Genomic DNA, 16,927 nt, shown 5'->3' with positions numbered 1-16,927 from the left:
TGAAAGGGCCTCTGCCAGCAGTGAGATGAATTTTCAGGCACTATGAAATAATATAAAGTCTGACTTGCCAATCAAGTTAACATTGTGTTCATCAAGTGGTACCTCTCATTAAGAAGCTACCTCTCACAGGCAAAAAGAAAAAAAGCATTTTCTAAATAGCTTGTGCACAAATATTTTCCTCCACAATTACTCTGTTTACATTTAAAACACGTTGATTAAATTACTTGCCTGTAATTGTGTTCTAATCTTCTCTTCATTCTGTTATGAAATAGCTCTTTAAATCAGTATGTTTGTGATTTAATCTACCAGAAGGTGTGTGTGGGGGGAGGGGGGGGGAGGAAGGAAGGAACAGACATACAGAAGTGGTACCCATTGCAAAAGACTCAATTCCACACCTTTTCCATCAATCAAACAATTTCCCAAAACACACTCAAAGAAGTTGGGCACATAGTAATAAAAAGGGGTGCAGAACTTAGCAGGTCTCATCTAGTCCACTCCCCTGCTCAAGGGAGGATCATTCTTATCTGAAGTATTTTATGCAAGTGCAATTTATTCTTTAAAAAGCATGAACAGCCTTCTCATACAACTACTGGCACAATGCCCAAAATCCCAAAGACACCCCAAATTATCAAAGGTAAGCAGGGGGACACTGCAAGAACTGGAAGTAGCTTGTTAAAGAAATACATTCAAGAGATACAATAAAGAGAACTATGGCTCCACCCCGCCACAGAAGAATGCAGAACCCCCACAGTCCATGCCAATCTGACTATGGGGCAAAATTCCTTCCTAACCCCAGATGTGGTGATAGGTCTGATCCTCTAGCTAGGAACCTATGGGTTTTTTAGTCCTAGCAGTAGCAGCAGTACGCCTCAGTCAAAATTTCCAGCCAATATACAATGCTTCTGAGACAGGTGAAAAAAACCCTCAACATCTACAGTAGCAAGAACTGTTGTAGACCCTAGATCCAGGTGGTTAGAGCACTTATCAGGGAGGTAGGAGACCAAAGGTTCAAGTTCGGATTCACAGAATAGATCAGAACATCAGCCTCCCTCACCCTCAAAAAATAGTCTAATTAGTGGGCTATTGACGATTTTGGGCTGCATAAGGTTCTCTTTCTAGTTTTAATCCCATCTTGAAGCCAATAACCCTTTTAAAGAAAAAGTTCTGTTATGAAATGTGTACATTTCTGGTACTACAGGGGTGTAGGTTATAGCCATGTTGGTCTAAGGACATAGGCAGACAAGGTTCTTTGGGTGAATCCGATATCTTTTATTAGACCAACTTAAATAGTTGGAAAACAATTATTAAGGAAGCTCTCAGGTGGGTTTTTGAACCCAAAAGCTTGCTTAATAATTGTTTTCCAACTATTTAAGTTGGTCTAATAAAAGATATCAGATTCACCCAAAGAACCTTGTCTACATTTCTGGTGTGTTTTCCAATTTAAAAAAGTTTTATCAGAAAATTCTCAATGAGCTATAGGGGGGAGTAAAGAAGGTGAAGAACCCCATGAATAAGTTACTGATAGGTAAACTTTCTTTTGCCATAATCTCTGTCGTTAGCATATAACTTAAAAAGAAGCAGTTGTCTGTAATTTCAGAAACACAGCTCACATCTATCTGAATGAAAAGTTACTAGAAAATGAGAAATCAGGCCTGTAAAGAAACAACTGAAAATTGTTTTAACATGGTGCTTACCAATATTTACTTTGCCCAGGCTCATTAGCCAACAAGAACTTCTATTTTTTCATCATCCTGGAGAAAATGCCCTTTAGTATTACATTTTGAATGGATATCATTGACTCAACCTATTTGTCTTATTTTATAACAAACTACTTTTACAAGTAATAATTATAATTATTATTAACAGAAGGGTTGATAGATTATTTACATTTTTACTTATGTTATGCATTTGGCAGAACTTTTTGCATAGTTAGTTTTGCAGTTAAATTTAAGGCAGTTCCTTCCTTCATTTATACAGATGTTTCATGCAACAAAGGAACAAGAGAAAATAGGAAAGTGTGATCATTAAAACCTCTCCAAGACTGGCAGGGAAACAGTAACAGTTATTCCTGAAATTACTTTTAATTCTTAATTTTAAACTGCTTAGATTCCAACTTTGTAACTTTTAAACTTATTGCTAATAAAAGAGTAAGCAGTCAGCCATTTAATTCCAAAGCTGCTTCTATAGATGAACACTAGGGGTGTGTGTGAAGTGAGCCGTATTAGATTTGGATTCAGCCAAATTCGGGGGACAGCAATTTGATTCGCTGTTTTGGCCGAGTCCAAATCTGAACATTCGATACCGATTCAGAGAATCAGCGATTCGGCCATAGACACAGCTTTATGTTTTTTCTACGTACCTCAAGGAACCAGGTGCAGCTCATGAATGCCGAGATGCTGGGGCAGATGGAGTGTCGCACAGGAGTGTGGAAGGGGCCCCTGCATCCCCCCGGGCTCGGCGATCAGCCACGGGGGGACCCTGAGTGCCCCCCGAGACCCAAGAGGGACCAGTTGCTGAGCTGGGGGGGGGAGGGGGGGCAAGGGTCCCCCACACACTCCACGGCGGACCCAGAAGTGGACTGGAAGTGCTTCTGGTCCACTTCCAGGTCCACTGCCGAGCACACTGGGGACCCCCCCGTGCTCCTGTGGGACATCTGCCCCATAATCCCAGCATTCACAAACTGGCTGATAACTTGAGGTATGTAGAAAAAACATATAAAGCTGTGTCTATGGCCAAATCATCGAATCTCCCCGAATCGAATCGGAGGCTTTCAATTCAATTCGGAGAGAATAATGGGTCTCCTGACTTGATTCAGATTCAGAGATTCAGACGCTGAATCAGGCCAAATCTCCGCTGAACTGAATCAGTGACCAAAGCTTCACGTGGCCCTAATGAGCACCCCATAACACCTCACTGCACTCTCTTTTTGCTTTTTCCCCAGTTGCCTACAAGTAGGTGAATCCTGGTTATGAGTGGCCCCATAAGGAATGAGGATCATAAAATTAGAATAGATTGTAAAACATAAGAAACAATGTAATAAAGCAATATAACTGTTCATTAAAACTATGCTTGTTATGAAGGGGATGTAAATCAATTACTCACCATTGCAATGGTGGTAAGGAGAAGGAGAAATCAGCTTAATTTGTAGCAAAAAAACTACACAGACTACCTAGGGATTTCTGGGAATCTGCTTCTTTGGAAATTTCTAAGAACAGGTTAGAAAAACATCTGTCAGTTGCGATCCTTGCATATTAGCATCACATTTGGGCAGAGGGCTAGACTAAATGATGTCCTATCACTTAAGTTTCACTTGAGCCCTATATTATTGTAATAATTCATCTTGTATTCAGCCCAAGTTTTCATATTTTCCATCCTCAATGCTATATTAACTTTTTTGTTGAATTTATGATAATCTGCATCCAGAGGCTTTTCTTCTCCCTCCACCCAACTCCATCCATTATCTTTAGCTTATCAGTTTTTTTCATGGTACAATTCAGAATTAAATCAAGAATACACAGTGGTCTGAGTATTTTGCATGGTGCCTTGACAGTCAGAGCCCTGAACTTCAGTGGGGATTTTTGGTACTACCACAGTACTAACAGACATTAGTATAGGTGTAGTAAGAGAGATGTGTAAATACATGTTCTGTGCTTCCATTAGTAATATGATAAGAGGAACTTCAGAAAAGGAGGTGTGACTGTACCTTAGACAGAGGGAATGGCTAGCCACATCATAAAGGAACCAAAAGAGAGATATAAAAAAAACTTGAGAATTCTGACCATCAAAATCTTATAGTATTGAACAATGATAATATTCTTTAAAATCTGCTATTTTACCTGTAGATGCTTCTGCATTCTCAGGTCTTGAGGAGGGCAAACCTAGGTCAAAAGAAACAATAGCCCTTTTATCTTCATATGGTCTTCCTTCCGGATTATGATATGCATCTTCATTTTGCTTGTGCATCATTTTCAAGTCAGCTAAAAAGAGAGGAGAAACAGCCGTTTATATTTTAGTCCTCTTAAGAAGATTACGTTTCCAAAACCAAGATTTATTTCACCAGACCTATTTTCAAGAGACACAATAGCTGCAAGAACAAAAAATTAAGACAACAGTACATCAGCTCAAATGAGAAAAAGTGGTCTCTGTAGCAAAAGTTGAACTCCTGCAAAAAGGAGTAAAGAGTTTGAGCACGGAAAGGCTGATGAGCTGCCATGCTTAATGCAAGGTAATGCCATGCAGAGATACCCCAAACCAGTTCCATGACTGAAGTAATTAGCCTTGTTCTCCTGGCAAATTACCCCAAACACAACAATGCACCAGTACATCCATACTACTTCAAGACCCAGAATGCACAGGCTAACTCTGCATTGCACTGTCTTGCAGCGTATAAACAAACTCTGGTAAGAAAAATTATCAAATACTTTGAATAGTATATAATAGCAGCACTGCTAATTTTATTTCTGATAGGAATAGTGCCCACTGTACTGAATTAAGTATACATTAGTCTTCACACCCTTACTAATAATCTAGCTACAGTGCATACTCATTTGGTGTAAGCAAATAGTATGCGTGTCTAGTTCAGTGTTATAAACAGGAGTGAAACATGTCACCCAATATTTTAACAGATTTTTAACCCAAATTTGCATACGACATATCTATCATTACAAAGGTCAAGATTTTAAAGGCTTGAAAAAAAAAAGACCTGATCTTCACAAAGTCCACCTAATCTTTGAAAACTGGCCCCATAAGGTACCTCAAGATGGGGTATGTGAGAAATGAGGCAAAAAGAATCCCAGGATGGTAAGAGACCTCAAGGATAATCTGATTTAGCCTCCTGCATGCTTATCCAACCTCCCCTTGAAAACCTCCAATGAAAGAGATTCCACAACTCTGGGCAGTCTGACCCAGTGCCTGACTTTTTTCAAAGAGTAAGGACTTTTTTCAGATATCTTATCTAAATAAGAGCAGCAGTTAATCCAGGAGCTAAGTCAGCTGCACTCCTTATGGAGGAGGGGAGACTTGAACCTTGGTCTTCCCCCTCCCAGACATGTAGACCAGCCACTAGGCCGGGGGAAGGCTAAGGAGATGTCAAGGCTTGAACTCTGGGGCTCACCTACATGAAAACCACACACTCTGCCACCGAGCTATACCCCTGCCTTCAGCCCTCTAGTACCTCTTCTTGAAAAGTTTGCCGTCACTGTTACAACTCAGACCAGAAGTCTAAAAGCAAGGTTATGGTACAAAGTTCCAATAGCACCAGTTAATAAGAACTTTTAGTTAAATAGTGCAAAATGAATTAGTTTTTTCTGGGCCAAACAAGGTTGATTTACATACATTACCATATTACCATATTTACTTGAATAGAAAGACAACCCTGATTATAAGATAGGGGTGGGCAAAATGCGGCCCATGGACCAGATGCAGCCTGCCAGGCCATTCTATCTGGCCCACAGGACACCTAAAAAATTTAGAAAATTAACAGTTATCTGCCCCTGGCTGCCTGTCATGCGGCCTTCAATGGCTTGCCAAAACTCAGTAAGTGGCCCCCACCCAAAATAATTGCCCGTCCCTGTTATAAGACAACCCCCCCAATAATTAAATTTTATGCGTGAAACATTTATAATTTTGTTGTAATTTTCCTGGTATAGACTTTAATTATTAGAGGTTTGACTTCAATTTGTCTCCTTTCCGTTGCTACAGCAGGGAAAATAAACCTGGGGAGTCAGGTAGAGAACAGCGTGCTCTCTGCTTCCCCCAATTTTTCCCCCTGGCAGCCCCTTCTCCCTCTCCTTACTGTTACTCCCTACTCCCTGGAAGCAAGCAGCACATGGAAGTAAGGAGCAAACTTTAACACAATGACTTCTAAATTAAGCATGGCTGTAGTAATTTGCATATAGTACCAATGCACTGAGTTTATCCTGAATGAATGTATATTGTATTTGTTTTAAACTGATGCAAGTTTTAGCACAGGTACTCCATAAACACTTTTGAGCAGCACTTTGGCACCTACTTATATGCATGATATTGGTCCCAAAGCCAAAAGGCTCAAGATTACCAGAGTTCATTGAGCTGGGCCCCAGCAGAGTCAATAGCGCTTCAAGCCATGGTGATCCCACAGCTCAGCACCGCACTGCTCAGGGGGTGTGCATGTGTGCGCATGTGTGTGATCCAGATATCCCCCCCCCCCCAAAGGTTCCATGTGCTAATTAATGTTCCCCATTCATGACTGGAACCAGGTGTTCTAGTCCAGCTTCACCTCATCGAGGGCAAGGCCACACTAATCATATGCTCCAGGCTGACAGAGCGATTCTGGGTAAATATTGTGGCTCACCATGACTGGAAAAATTGTCAGTGGTAAGGGGGACTGTGCTCACTGGGCACTATCCATATGTCTTGTGCAGATGGGTTACACTAACCTAAACTAACCAGCCTCTTGTGCCATAGCCCTATGCTTACCTGGCAAGGGCAACATTGTGATTACTGAGGTGTTCTTCCTAGTCACACCTGGGGAAAATTGCTCTCCTAGCACAGGGATAGTATCTGCCAAGGTAATGTATAGTAAACCTCCCACTTGGCTGCTGCAGTGTTAAAGTCTTGGCTTTATGCCCACTTTATGGAAAGGAGAGATTCCTCTCTGGTTTGTTCCTGGGGCTTTCTGGCTAAGGGCAAGTAAAACTTGGGGCATCTGAACCCCAAGTCTCCCAGCTTGGGCCTGCAAGTAGGATGCCAGCCAAAGGTTTTGAAAAACATATGAAGCACCAGATGGGGTTGGAGGATGTTTGCCAATAGTAGGGCCACTTATGGTTCTGGACTGACTCTTGGATTTGGAATCTGTTTTGGCTAATTTGGCTTGGAATATGAAAAATTTAAATTAAAAAACCCCCAAAAGCCCGCTTATGGTAGTTTCCATCAGCATGTTTACCCAATCTATTTTATATCCATGCTCAGTGTGTTGGCTGCATTTAATCAAATTCATGGTTGTTTCCATTGCTAAGCACCTGCTGCTTTTGGCACCACTTTAAAGACAGACAACATATTTAGTGAGATTTTGTTGTATGCAATAAAATAAGGGACTTTTTCCCCGCAAGCCAGTTTGGGGGCGGGGGGGGGGGGGAGAGAGGGGGTGGAAATCTTGTCTTCTGTTTGAATAAATATGGTAAGAGCAAATTTTTTAAAGCAAATTGTAAGGAAGGATGCTTAAATTAAAATTAAAATTTAGAATATTTAAGAAACCCGAACATAATCTCTAGGTATACAAGATTCTTCACGAATCAATGACTTCATAATCCTTTCCACTGTAACATCTATTTTGAGACTACAATCTACCGTGAGAATGCCATTAATATGCAATGGAAAAGAAATATAGCTCAGTTAGAGTGAATGTTAGGGACATCGTATAAGAGAGTCACTGAAAACTTTTAAATCTGAGTACTTCAACACACATATTCCCGAACATTTAAATTATAACCCTTTTTCAAAAGCAGCCATTTACTGTACACATAGAACACAAACCCAGACAATGCACATTTCTAAATCTATTTTATAGACAACAAGTTTTGAAAATGTTAGTTTTAATTTCTAGAGAAACTAGTGATTCTGAATTCAGCAGCACTACAGTTTGATATCAAGTACTAAGCTTTGATTCAATAATGAGAATATACACACTTTGAAAATTCCTGTATTTTTTGTTGTTGTAACATGAATTCAAATGCAAGAATTCAAGAGTTAGGATTACAAACAGAACCAAACAGCTGATATAGAGGACTGTACTCCAAAGAGGAAGCCACAGATTTCAACTTTATCCCAGAGCTGTTACTGACTTGCCATGTCACCTTGGATAAATCATTTCCCCTGCATCAGATACATCCCTTTTGTCCATATCCATCTTTTGCACAAAATGTTCTGGGAATGCACAAAGTGTTCTGGGAATTAGTTAGCTAACAAGCACATGGCACTTCAAAGGAAAAAAGCAAAGAGCAAATAAATGCTGAATACTGACATCAGTGCCTAGTTAATATTCATATGGCAGTCTGTCAGGGTGCTAACAGGAGTAAATAGATTCATTCAATTTTGTTCCTAGTTAAAAGTCTCCCAAGTAGAAGATCCAAGCTAGAAGTGATATTACTTGAAAATGCCCCAAACAAATTGGTATTACAGATTCTTAGGCTACAAGTTTCTTGGGACACCAGCTATATAATTTTCCCTTAAGTGCTACATGTACCAATGGTGTAATACAAAAATAAAGTTTGGCCAAACAGAGCTCATAACAAAGAGGTGAGAATGGTACCTATCTCCCAAATAAAACCCACACCTTCAAACATACTTATCAGATTTCCTTTTGTATCTCTGAGAGGAGCACCACCACCACCTTTTCCCCAGGGATTGTAACTTCTCATTTCAGCTTCTAATTTTGCTTCATATTGTTGCTTTTCCTCTCTCTCTCGTCTGCGTCGTTCTTCTCTTTCTCTTATCTAAAAGAGATACCACACTCAGTCACACCAAAAAAGTTTTTAATAAAGATATAGTTGACATTAAAGAAAGTCACAAAGCAGACTAAGTTCCATAATTTTCCACAGAAGTCAAAGTAAAAAAAATTCAGAGCCAACTCTTCAAACCACATATTCCATGTAGTTTTACTGACCACCTACCTCATAAGGTATACACACACATATAGACGATAAATAGATCACAAAAATACATTCAGACACTACAAAATTCAAATTATAGGACATCCCACCATGTACCAGTGACAGATAAAAGGCTCAATATCCTCTGATCTTGTAATAACTGAAATCAATTTGCATCCCAGAAAATTTTACCTCTAGCATTCTACAAGGACCTAGCATGTGCTTCCAGCTTTAGAAAGTCTTAGGTTTTTCACACTTTGATTTGAAAAAAAATAACCAAAAATTATTTAAATCATTTTTTAAAGTTTTTCTGGACCTCTGGACCTTGTAGAGTTGACTATTTAGGCAACAGGTTTATAAAGCATGGGGAAAAGTGTCATTAGAAAAAGGAAAATAATTTTCTAATATTCTATGGCATGAAAAATGCACAAAGCTGTTCGCTGATGATACTCTACACCAGGGGTGGGCAATTATTTCAGCTGGAGGGCCACTTAATGAGTTCTGGTGAACTGTCAAGGGCCACATTCGTGTCTGTCTCCATTTCCCTTCCCTCTCTGTCTTTCTCTTCTTTTCTCTCTCTCTCCCTCTCCAGAACTCAGCCAGAACTGTAGGTCACCAGGAGCCCCAAGGCTCAGCTGTAGACCCACATAGGGTCCTTCCACTGGGGCAAGTAAGCTGTGGCATCAGCTGCGGGTGCAGCCAGCAGGTTCCAGGGCCCCGATGTGGAACCTGCTGGCAATGCCACAGCTGATGCTGACACCCACTCGCCACAGAAGCTCTTGCCTAGGTCCCGGGCTCCACAGCTGACGCTGCTGGCAGGTTCCAAGCCAGGGCTCTAGGTGGGAGTTTTCACTGCACTGGAAGGCCAGCAGCATCAGTTGTGGATGCTGCCAGCAGGTTCTGTGTCTGGGCTCCTGAACCAGCTAACAGCGTCCACAGCTGACACCGCCATCCACCCACTGCAGTGGAGCCACCCAGGTCCACAGCTAATGCCACCGTGTCAAGGGCTGATGTCACCTGCCTGCCCAGCACCACATGGCAGCCGGAGCTGCCAGCCACCCATGGGCCAGATCAAATGAGTTAGCGACAAATCAAATCTGTTGGCAGGCTAGATCCAGGCTGCAGGCTGTATTTTGCCCACCCCTGCTCTACACCTACATAACTGTTTCAATAATATTATTACCATTTTTCTTATTATTAAGAAAGATAAAAACTAGAAGTGTACCGATAAATTGGTTCGATATTGGATCAGCATCAATATAAAGAAAATTGACTGTACTGGCCATTGGCTTTTTTTGGCTGATGTGGCCAATAACACCACCGATAAATGCCTAATGCATGTGCACAGCCACAGCCCAGCACTCAGACAGCAAAGAGCACAGCCCAGCAGCATGGAGGACAGCAGAGTCTGGCTGGGAAGTCTGTTGTGAGGGAAGGGGTCTGGGGATGAAGGGCAGATCAAGGCCCCAGCAGTGAGGGAGGGAGTGGGGCTGGGGTAGGGGCAGGCACTGCACAGCCAGGGCACAGTGGGGGACGGAACCACAAGCAGCTCATCTGGTGGGAGTGGGGAGACAGCTCCCACCACTGCATCAACCCAGGAGAGCATGGGAGGGCATGTGCCCCCAGATGTGGGCATGGGGTGAGGGTAGGTTGCTGTTGCAGGCTGGGACCAGGGCTGTGCTTGGGACAGGTGGCAGTAGTGCTGGGAGGGGGAGTTGGGCAGGGCTACAGCAAATTTTAGGATGGCTGCAGCCTTCCCCATAGCCCCCTCCCAGTGCCACCATCATCCACCCTGAGCACAGCCCCATCACAAACCCCCTGCCAGGAAGAGCTCAGTGACATCCCAGCCCCAGCCTGCATTGACAGTCCACTCTCACCCCATGGGTAGATCCAAAGACACATGCCCCCGTGCCACCTCTAGGGTGCATGCGGAAGCTGACCCCCCCCCCCCCCCCCCAACACCCACTGGACAAGCCACTTGCAGCTCCATCCTGCACCCTGCCCTGGCTGTCCAGCACCTGCCCCTGCCCCACTCCCTCCCTCACCATGGGGGCCTCAATCTGCCCCCCATCCCACTCCTTCCCTCACAACAAATTTACCAGCCGGACACCGCTCTTTATGCTGCCCGGCTACATATCAGAAACAGATCCGTATTGGCCAATAAAGCTTGTTAAAAATCAACCATGGGTATCAGCTCAAAAATTCTCTATTAGTCCACCCCTAATAAAAACCCTATTCCTCTCTTCACTATAGCTGAATAAAGGCAAGAATTTCTTAGGGTGGTATCTTTCATTGGGCCAACTATTTAGTTGGGATAAAGTTAGATAAACTTTTGAATGCAAGACATTCTTTGTCAGGTCTCACTCTTACACTACCTACATTTGCCTAACCTTTTTGGAAAAGACATCAAGTTAAAACAAAAGTCATACTTCTGTATAAATTCTTTTTTTTTTTTATTTTACATATGTATGCATATTATGTCTAAGATACCTGTAATAAAAAAATTAAAGAACTTTCTCTATTTTGCAGTTTATTCACTGTCTTTCTCTGATAGTATCATCTTCCCTGCTTCCTCTGTAGTCAGAGGATCAGTTTGGGTGGGTTTCTCACATGAGAAAATATTTTTAAAGACCATGTAGTTTGTCAAACCACAGTTTCAAGCTACTTTTAAATTCTTTAGAAAAAACAACTAACTAGGTAATAAGTTTCAGTATCCCTTTAATTATTGAAAATTTGTGAAGGACTTCTCTGCCATCCAATATTCCTCTGCCTCTCAGGAAGCAGTTTAAAAGAAGATGACTGCTTCCTGAAAAATCCTCCCATCATCCTACGTTGGACAAGCATTCATAGATAGCTTCACCTTCCTGATTTTCTTAACTCTATCTTCTATTTCTTTCACTACACCTTTCTTCTGCTCCTACACTTTTCTGCTCTTTCTACTTTCCCACTCCCATGCTCTCTCCTCCCCTCTCTGCTCGGTTCCTTTCTCTCCTAACTTTCCTTTCTGTCCTGTATATTATCATAACCATTCCAATCCTCTTTCCCTTTTCCCTTCTTTCACAGTTCCCTGCTTCATCAACATGGCATGCTGACTACATTCTAATTCTTTGACACAGCAGCTACAGATCACAAATTATTTTTTAAATCACCAAGATCCATGCAGCGAACTTATAATTACAACATGCTCTCAGTGCAACTGTTATCTCCTTCCCTCCTCTCTCTCAAAGATCTTATCTATTCTCAGATGACAAGCTCTTCTAGGACGGTGTCTTTTTCATTTGTGTTCATGGTACCCAAGGTTCTTAATGAATAAATAAATGCCATCTGGCCACAACCTTCAACTCCTAGAAAGAGCTGCTTTTCTATACTGCTGTTTGTTGGTCTACAGTTTGTGAAGTGCTGTGGGATACAGTAGTAATGAAAGGAAGTAAATCTTACTGTGATAGCTATTACCCTTGTACTGGAAAGTTTACAGCAAGGTATTTAAGCATCATTATGGTCAAGAAAATAGCTATGTGGTAACTAATTTAGTGTTAATTCAGTTTTAACTGATTAATTTTAGTAGCAAAGTTTAACCAAAGGAAGAGAATGTTAAATTCTGGTCTGTTCTGTACATTATCCACGTAACTGTCAGTAGAGCTTCAACTTCAGGATTCTGTTGGTGATAAAACCCTAACCAGAAAGAACATTTCTACTTATTAAAATACTTTTTACTTGTACCCTGACCAAATATGTTCTAACAAGAATTACACCCTGAAACATAAACACAATTTTAAAAAAATGTAAAAATTTAGACCCCATTAAGGATACTTAATACCTGCTGTTGCAATTCTTGCTGATAAGATAAAGATGATTCTTTTGAGGGTTTTGGCTTTTCTTCGGGAAACTTTCCAAGACTTTTTGGTCTATCCCCTATGTTTCTCTGTCCACTGTTGCTTCTCAATTTAAAAAAAAAAAAAAAGTAAAAAAAAGAATATAATTTAAAGCAAGGAAAAAGTTATTTTTTGCCTGAAATGTATACAAGTGACACATAGTTTAATAGTTAGTAGGGTCAGAAGGGACCTGAGCAGATCATCAAGTCCAACCCCCTGCCATGGCAGGAAAGCGTTCTGAGGTCAAACATGAGAAGTATCTTTTTTCACAGCCTGTCCATCTCTGTAAATAGCTACATCTATTTATGAATTCACCTACTCAACACAGCAGGGATTGCTTAATTATATGTTAGGCCAGGAACTCATAACCAGAAGTTTGGAAAATTTCTTTTACTAAACCTCACTTCAAAGGTGTGTACCCATGAGTAAAACTACGATAAAACAATGTTAAATGAACAGCAATAGTACTTACACAGACTGATCTGCTGGTACCTGTCCTAAGGGAACTGAAAGATTAGGCGTAGGCTGCATTCCCATCATTCCTGTACCATCTAAAGAGTAAAAGACAAGTCATTTAAATCTCGGATGCACATAATGACATACATTTACTGTTATCAGTGGAAGGGAGGCAATATAAGTCATTGCATTAACAAAGTTTCAGAGCTAAGTTAAGGCAAGCCTTAATTTTACAGCAGTGCCTTTCACCCCTTCCATACGGTCACCTGCACTTAATACTTGGAATGGTGAAAACATAGAAAATACGGTATTGAGATACACACTCCTATCTTTAATCTGTGAATTCAACAGTGACCCATAGGGTTAGTAAGAGCCATTAACTATATCCGCTACGTATATTCAGCTCTATAACACACAAATATGACCAATAACTGAATAAATGCATTATTTGTGTACATGCAGTCAACTGCTTGTCACTGTATTGGGGAACAGCTATACTGACTGCCACTAAGGAGTATGCAAAACAATTTGCTACATCTCACATTACAATATGAGCAAAGATGCATCTGAACATAAAGGAACATGAACTGCTTGTTTTTGTGCTGAGCTACATGCTTTAGAGAAGTAGAAGTGCATAGTACTTTTTGCTATAGGGATCTGTAGCAATCTGGTAATATAAAACTACCATACAGAGCAGAGAGAAGTGCAGGTTATTTTTCAGAAAAAATGCACAGGGCAAGGGGGTTTTTACATATTACACATTCTATATATCCTTTTTTGCAGTAAAAAAAGAGTTCAAGTACAGGCTAGTAGTAGCCAGTTAGTGCTTGCAGCCTGCCCAAGGCATAACGGCCCACAAAGAATCTAATTTCTCCTTTTGTATCCACACAATGTTGTGTTGTCTGAAGGAGAGAATATGATGTCTGATGGGGCAGATTGGGCCGTCATGCCAAGACAGCAAAATAAAGACTGGGACATCGGTCTAAAGACTGAATACATTCACTTTATTTTCTGGTTTTTGGAGAGAGAAGATTCTGGAAGAGACTGTGAGGCACTGCATTAAGTTGTTTGGACAGCAAATCTTCATTGTTTCTTGAAATAACATTAGTTAGAAAGGCATGATTAGGAAATACAGGGAATAAAGTTTTCTTGGAAAAATCATCATTGCTTTAGTTCTCAGGAAATACCTCTTCCAAGGCCTGCTGTATCCCCAGAAGAGCTGAAGAGAAAAATGAAGAGAAACAAGACCACAAACAGAAACAAAATCGGTACCCAGCATGCGTTAGGGAATAGAGCGTATGGAATGGAGATTCAGAATCTGTACTTCGCTTTAGTGACTGATGTAGGTGCTCTGTACAGGCCACCCTAAACAGGCAAAGAATTCTTTCCTTGTTCATCAATAGGATAGCCTTTGATCAACCAGAACCTCTCTTGGAGATTAATACAGCCTGACACTGAATTACAATATTCACCTCAATAGAGCATTTTCCCTCTTCTTCTCTCAAAGCTTATACTTGTTTCTGTGGTGGCATACAATTAAAGAAATGTACATCTTCCGAGGCCATATACAGGAAAGAATCTGATCAAATTACATCCAATTTACAACACGGTTTATTTATCTCAACCCATTTATAGCTCACATCACAAGACATTTTTTCTACGTGTATAGCTTTTCTATTTAAATATCTTAAAACATACCAACTATTGATAATAAGGCCTTACTATAATGCAAAACATTATAATAAACTTTCTTCTTATGCAGAACCATATTTAACATAGTTGTATTTAGTTATTAAAAGCAAATGTTAAAAAACATTAGTTTTCTGTATTTTAATTTAAATTTGAATTTTCATTCAAAAAGAATGACAAATCACAAGTAAAATATTATTTATCTAGTAAATCAGAAGTGTCTCTCACCATTTTCTAACATAATAAAGTATAAAAATTAAGAATCAATATAAATGTATATTAAACTAGGTATCTCCTGAAATATGATACCTTTGCTGGCAAAAAGTTGGTGTAAATCTACATTGACTTGCAAATTGTCTTAATGATTGAAAACCAGCAAGAATCAACCTTTCCTTAGGAAAATAACTAAAAAGTAGAAATGTACAAAAGTAGAAAAGGTTTAAAAAAGTATTTTAAACAAGTTTTCTTACTTGTTGATTTAATTAATGACTCGAATCACTTTGATTTAAAATAATCCATTTTGAAGAGTCAACTTACAATATGCAAGATTGGGATCCAAAGGATTCCTAGCCCCATAGAAATAGTATGCATCATCGTAAGGTGTTCTGTAATTGTCAGTCAAAACTGGTGGTGGAGGTGGAGGTAGAGGTGCAATCCTATATCAAAAGGAAGGTACAAGATTTTGGGGGGAGATAAAGAGAAATTATAGCACAAATTAAAAAAAAAGCGAAGACTAAAGCAAAATGAAAAAAAAAAAAATCAAAGCATGAAAAAGTTCTAGAATGAGCTCAGTTATGACTTCTGAGATCCTGATTGTGCCTTGTAGACAGGCACATGCCACAGTAAAAGATAGGGAGCAGATGATCTGCCTGTAGTGAGGACACGTTATTTTGACTTAAGCAAAGCCTCCCAGAATGCTCATATGCACAGAGCCTGAGCATCTGTTTCTACTTTTATTTCTTGCTAATTTAATAACAGAGATTTGAAAATATTTGCTTTCATGCTAAGATGTTTATTGGGAGAAGGATAAAAAAGTGCCACCATTGTTTACTCTTTAGATATTACTTATGTGTGTAACTGCACACATCTATTAACACCTCCTGAGCAAATCTGGGCACACTACTGAGAAATAAATTCCATCTATGCCCCCCCTGCTCTTCCTCAGCCATGCAAATTAGCAGAGTAGAGAGCTTGTAATGACACCAAATTCTCTATCTGCAACTACCTAGCCCAGGGCTGCCCAACTAAGGAAGTGGCCCTGTAAGACACACCAGCAGGAGCTATACACGATTTAAGTCGCACTAAGATGAGCCAAGGGCCCCCAAGATGCAGGCCACAGGGATGCCCCCTCAGCACCCATCTGCACCACATGCCCACCACAAACTAACCCCAGCCCTGTCCTACCCTACTTATCCAAGTAATTGTAGGCAAGTACCTGGGAGCTACTATTTCACCAAGAACACTGGATATTCCCCTGTGAAAGTCCTCATTCACTGGTGAAACAGGAGGTGCAGGAAGGGGCGTCTGGAAAGCCGATTTGGGCCTTTCAGGTGGTACCTTTTCTTCAGAGGCTCTTGCTGTCAAACCATATTGCTTCAGTCTATCAGGCTAAAGATAAAAATGTGGTTAGTCACTCCCATTTGATATTCCGAATCTCAAAGGAATTTAGTGCTAAACTATTTTTCTGTTTCCCATTAATTATATTTCTAGTAGTAGCCTACAATTTCTTAGTACAACTGTCAAAAGTATACCTTATGTTTGTGCAAACTGATAGTTTCACTAAAATCAAGCTCTTCTGGGTTCCAGGAAAGAAATTATGACAGTGACCAGGATACAAAAATCTTTTCATGACCATCTCCAGCACTAGTATCTCAAACTGCCAGTTTTCTATATCAACAGCCTTCCCATTCTATTATATTTAGGTAAATTCACAAAAGGAAGAACATTAGCTCTGTAACAGCCTAAAATCTGCAAAAGAAATAAGTGTTGAGACTTATGCCAATAAACATTTCAGAACAGTGGCATTTTTTAAAAGGAATGCAAGATGTTCCTCCAATATGTTTTTTTTAGATTTTTCCATCTACTAAAGTTACACCAAGTTTTTATTTTTTAAAGGCAGCATCTATGTAGATTAAATGGTTTTTTAAAAATGTTTATTGATAATTAGTAGCCTCAAGATAAAAAAAATGCAAGAACATGCAAATAATGCAAAACATGCAAGCAGATTAGTTTAAAAACTGTCCTAGTAGACCCCCCAAAATTTTGCCTATTAATTGCTTTGCA

The 16,927-nt window shown here is 40.2% G+C and overlaps 1 protein-coding gene across 10 annotated transcripts in view; it reads right to left on the bottom strand.

Moving 5' to 3' along the window:
* CSPP1 (centrosome and spindle pole associated protein 1) overlaps nt 1-16,927 on the bottom strand; it is a 106,207-nt gene that overhangs the window by 46,518 nt on the left and 42,762 nt on the right. For 9 of the 10 annotated variants that reach the window (XM_090040104.1, XM_090040112.1, XM_090040107.1 and 6 more), the window contains 6 exons: nt 16,080-16,252; nt 15,182-15,300; nt 12,972-13,050; nt 12,445-12,565; nt 8,324-8,471; nt 3,837-3,977 (listed from right to left, as the gene is read on the bottom strand). In XM_090040104.1, coding sequence (XP_089896230.1) covers nt 3,837-3,977; nt 8,324-8,471; nt 12,445-12,565; nt 12,972-13,050; nt 15,182-15,300; nt 16,080-16,252 — 781 coding nt within the window. The remainder of the gene's footprint in view (nt 1-3,836; nt 3,978-8,323; nt 8,472-12,444; nt 12,566-12,971; nt 13,051-15,181; nt 15,301-16,079; nt 16,253-16,927) is intronic. The other variant, XM_090040106.1, reaches the window with a different exon arrangement.

This window comes from Crocodylus siamensis, chromosome 3 (assembly GCF_052110815.1).
Source record: "Crocodylus siamensis isolate JL-2025a chromosome 3, ASM5211081v1, whole genome shotgun sequence".
NCBI classification, from domain to species: domain Eukaryota; kingdom Metazoa; phylum Chordata; order Crocodylia; family Crocodylidae; genus Crocodylus; species Crocodylus siamensis.
The sequence above is the reverse complement of the archived record's forward strand: the minus strand, read 5'-3'. Positions and strand labels throughout refer to the sequence as shown.